This window comes from Bubalus kerabau, chromosome X, assembly GCF_029407905.1.
Source record: "Bubalus kerabau isolate K-KA32 ecotype Philippines breed swamp buffalo chromosome X, PCC_UOA_SB_1v2, whole genome shotgun sequence".
Taxonomy (NCBI): domain Eukaryota; kingdom Metazoa; phylum Chordata; class Mammalia; order Artiodactyla; family Bovidae; genus Bubalus; species Bubalus kerabau.
Window position 1 is genome coordinate 101,134,266 of NC_073647.1, and position 3,990 is coordinate 101,138,255.

General features: G+C 46.7%; 1 protein-coding gene across 1 annotated transcript; it reads left to right on the forward strand.

Moving 5' to 3' along the window:
* The first annotated feature begins 280 nt into the window (after nt 1-280).
* On the forward strand, nt 281-2,215 carry LOC129640113 (germ cell-less protein-like 1). The gene is made up of 2 exons (XM_055565350.1): nt 281-369; nt 493-2,215. Exons 1-2 carry the CDS (start codon nt 281-283, stop codon nt 1,784-1,786), a joined length of 1,383 nt encoding a protein of 460 aa, XP_055421325.1. The 3' UTR covers nt 1,787-2,215.
* Nucleotides 2,216-3,990: the final 1,775 nt, after the last annotated feature.

Below are 3,990 nucleotides of genomic sequence, written 5' to 3' on the forward strand. Positions count from 1 at the left end.
ACAAAGTCCTCTGTTCCACCATTATCCTATGAAGGGAGCCCCAGAGAAATCATCCCTGGAGGGAAAGATACACAGAGTGGAATTCCTGGTACAGAGTGCACTTCTCCTGTGATGGGGAGTGGGAGGGGTCGGGGAAAGCCTCGTGGGCGTGGCTTGGCGTGGCGTCCAAGATGACGTCACAAACATCAACCGTATCCCACGACACCATGGGCTGAGCTAGTGCCAGCGGCAGCTGCGTCTGGTGAGGAAGCTTGCCCTCTGTACCCCTGAGGTAAAAGCCATGGGAGCAGTAGACAGTCGGATGCCCTCGAACAGAGTGGGGCATGCCCCAGAGGAGCCAGGTGCCCCTGAGGGGGAGGAGGAGGCCGAGTAGGTAGCAGGGGCAGTGATAGAGGAAGGGGAGGAGAGCGAAAAGGCCAGACCCACCACTAGTCAAGGGCGCCACAAGCCGAAGACAGGCCCAGAAGGGCAGCTCACAAAAGCGCCCCACAGGAAGCGAGCAAAAGACAGTTTAGAGGCCGTTTATAAGACACTTTTTCTGAGAGGAGAAGGGAGTGACGTGCAGATCCGTGCCCTGGGGGAGGAGTGGAACTTGCACAAGGTCTACTTGTGCCAGTCAGGATACTTTGCTAGCATGTTCAGTGGTGCGTGGCGTGAGACAACCATGGATATTGTAGAGTTGCAGATGCCTGACGAGAACATTGATTGTGAGGCACTGCACGAGGCTTTAGGTTCCCTGTACCGAAACTCTGTGCTCATCCCACCCGGTCGAGTGGTCCCCATGCTGGCCACAGCCAGCATGCTGCAGCTGGACAAGCTGATTCAGCAGCGCGGGGAGGTAATGAAGGAGACGGTCAGTGATCAGACCGTGTGCAGCTACTACTGCTCTGCTGAGAGCTACGGACTCCAGAACATCAGGGCCATGTGTCTTCAGTGGCTGCTGGACAACCTGATGACCCAGCATAGTGAGGAGTTATTGAGAGAAATTAGCCTGGATCTCATGAAAGAGGTCATTGCCTCTTCAGAGCTCTTCGTGATGGAGGTAGAGATGGATGTGTACACGACGCTGAAAAAGTGGATGTTCCTGCAGCTGCAGCCGACATGGAGAGGCCCCCGCAGAGACCTACTGCCTGACGCCGACTCGTGGTTTGCCAGGTCCAGGCAGGAGTCAGAGGGCACCGCTTTCCTGGAGACCGAGCAGGGCAGAGCCTTCGTGCCAGCGTTCCAGCAGCTGCGGCTTGCCTACATAATCTGCGACCTGCCGTCAGCACGCATCATCGACCAGGATGCACTGATCCCTGCCACGTGGCTGGCCCCAGTGTACAAAGAGCAGTGGCTTGCCCTCCTCCGGGCTGAGCAGACCAGAGACCTCAGGCCCGTGGATGTCTTCGTGTCCGACCTCCAGAGGACCAGCATGCGGTGCGGGGGCCAGCTCCTCAGGGATGCGCAGTGCACCTGGCGGTGGGCAGGCTTCAACTTCGGCTGGGACTTGGTGGTGTGCTATGCCAACCGGCGCATCATTTTCAAGCACAGCGCGCTGAAGAAATCTTGCGGTCTCGGGGTCAGCTTACTCTGGCAGAGAAAGGTCGCGTTCCGCTTGCGCCTGGCCTCCTTGGACAGGGCTGGAAGAGCCATTTTCCGGAAGCAGACAGAATTCCAGGTGCTTTCCCTGGGAAAGGATGAAGAGCTAGAGGTGGTGAATCTGGAGAATGAAGATGTGGTTTTCCCCACATATGTGACCTGTAATTTCCTGTACCTCCCCAGAGAGGGGCGTTTTCCTCAGTGAGGACTCCTGAAAACAAAATCTCAGAGAGGTGAGCAGCTCTTTCCCTGGGGTCAGGGACGACCAGCTTTGTCCAGATGCCAGCTCCTTCTGCGGGACCAACCGGACTTGCCCACCTCTGGTGGCCCAACTCTGTCAGAGTCTTTGTTGAACTGTAGCTCATAATACTTGAGGTTGTTTACCTGAGCCTATGAAAAGGAGAAATTTTAAAGCCCTGCTCCCCCAACACCTTTAGAACTTATTTGTGCTGTTAAAGTGGCAACCTGTCCTCCTGGTTTACCATCCATCAATGCCCCCTCCCATCATTTCTGCCAAGTCAAAGACCAGTTGACTTGAGAGAGCAACCTGTGAACCTACCTACTCTACCACTGTTAGGGAAACTCTTTTAAAATATGCATTTCCTTTAGCTTGATTAAAGGAACGTTAAAGAAACAGTTTGGTTTCTCTTTCAGTTCGCGTGTTTAGAGCCACTCTGCCCCACTCATTACCACCACTACCGCTAGCTTCCTTTGGATTGCTTCCCTTTCCCCATTCCCTGCCACTGAGTGTGTAGTACTTGGTTCCCATGATCTCTCACTCTGTGAACGCACCCAGGCTACACTGATGATCTTCTCTTTATTGGTTGTTCCTCAATATTCTTAGGTTAGTTGACTTTATATCATATCTGATGTTAGTTTGGCTTTATTTTGACTTTCCTAGCATTTTAACCCTAGAAGGACGTCTCAAATCTTACACAACCCTATATTGGGGGTGGAGTGGAAGGCAGCAGATTGATTCTATGAGGACATCTCGGTACTAGACAGACTTTTTCTGCGGCACACAGTCGTGAATTATTTATGCACCAGAATGCACTCTTTAAGCACGTTGATGGCCTTTGCCCTTCAGAAACATTTGACGTTGGAATTGTACTTGGAAAGACTCTTTCCCGCTTAAAAACAGGTCTGGTAACCTCTGGAAAGGAACGCTTTTGAATTATAATGGGAATTATTTGGCATCTGGAAGTGGGATCACGAGATGTCCACACTGGTAATCAAAAGGGTAAGAAAAAAAGTGTTTTTGTCACAAAAGGAGAAGCACACTAGTCACGATTTGAATTTGTTAGTTTCTGATTACTGTTCACTTACAAATTGTCACCATCCCATTCCCTCCATTGAGTCATTTTGAGGTCAAAGAATGGAAAACTCTATTTAAGAAGCCATATAAATAATAAATACATGCTTGGAAAGAGTGTGATAAATTAATACAAGATGAACAAAAAAAAAATAGTATACTGTATTGGTGTTTGGCAGATTCATGTTGATGTATGGCAAAACCAATACAATATTGCAAAGTAATTAGCCTCCAATTAAAATAAATAAATTTAAATTAAAAAAAAATAGTCACCAGATTTTAATGCTTTACTTAGTTGAAATCAGAATTTTCCTTACTGGTGGTTTATGTTTCTCTTCCCAATTAGATTTTACCCATTGTCGTTCAGTGAACAAATTACTTCTGACTTTATCCATTCATTCATTCCTTTTACTCTTTAAGCAGATTTGAAAGGCTTCGTTATCCCAAACCCACATACTAGTATTAGAGTAATATTTACATGACAGTTACTTATATGAAATGGTTCAACCAGGAAGCTGCTGTTGCATCCTTCGATGTTTTCCCTTAATTTTGCAGCCCCCTACCCTTTCTCGTGTTCCCTTATATTCCGTTTACCTAACCAACTACAAACAATAGACTTCATTTTATTTGTGTTTCAAAATAACTGGGGAGAAGAGTAACTCATGATTCAGTTGAAAGGTAAAAATTATTATTATTATTTTTTTTTTTTTGGTAAGAATTTCACTTTCTTTATATAAACTCTCTAAACAATTTGAAATTCCTTTTTCTCGAGCTGAATGCCAAGATGCCATTTCATCTAAACAGAGGTATCCTCAGTTGGGAAATTCAGAGACTACTTAGCTACAAGTGTACCTTGACTGAAAGGTCTGCTTTTGTTTTCCTACCCAACTAGCTTTAAATCCTTAAATTGCTTGTTGCTGCTTACAATAGAAAGATGTTCAATAATGTACAAACAGTGACAGCTGAAATACACTCATTTAAACATTTAAACTCTCACAAACCCTGACTGTTGCCATTTGCCAGTTTGGGCAATTTAGCCAATACCTGTCTCTATTTTTTCACTTTTTTTTTCTTTTCTTTTTGACTGCTCAGGATGA

Coding starts and splice junctions, on each gene's coding strand:
- LOC129640113 (XM_055565350.1), top strand. CDS start 281: ATGGGAGCAGTAGACAGTCGGATGCCCTCGAACAGAGTGGGGCATGCC. Junction 370..492: donor GAGGGGGAGGAGGAGGCCGA/GTAGGTAGCAGG, acceptor AGCGCCCCACAG/GAAGCGAGCAAAAGACAGTT.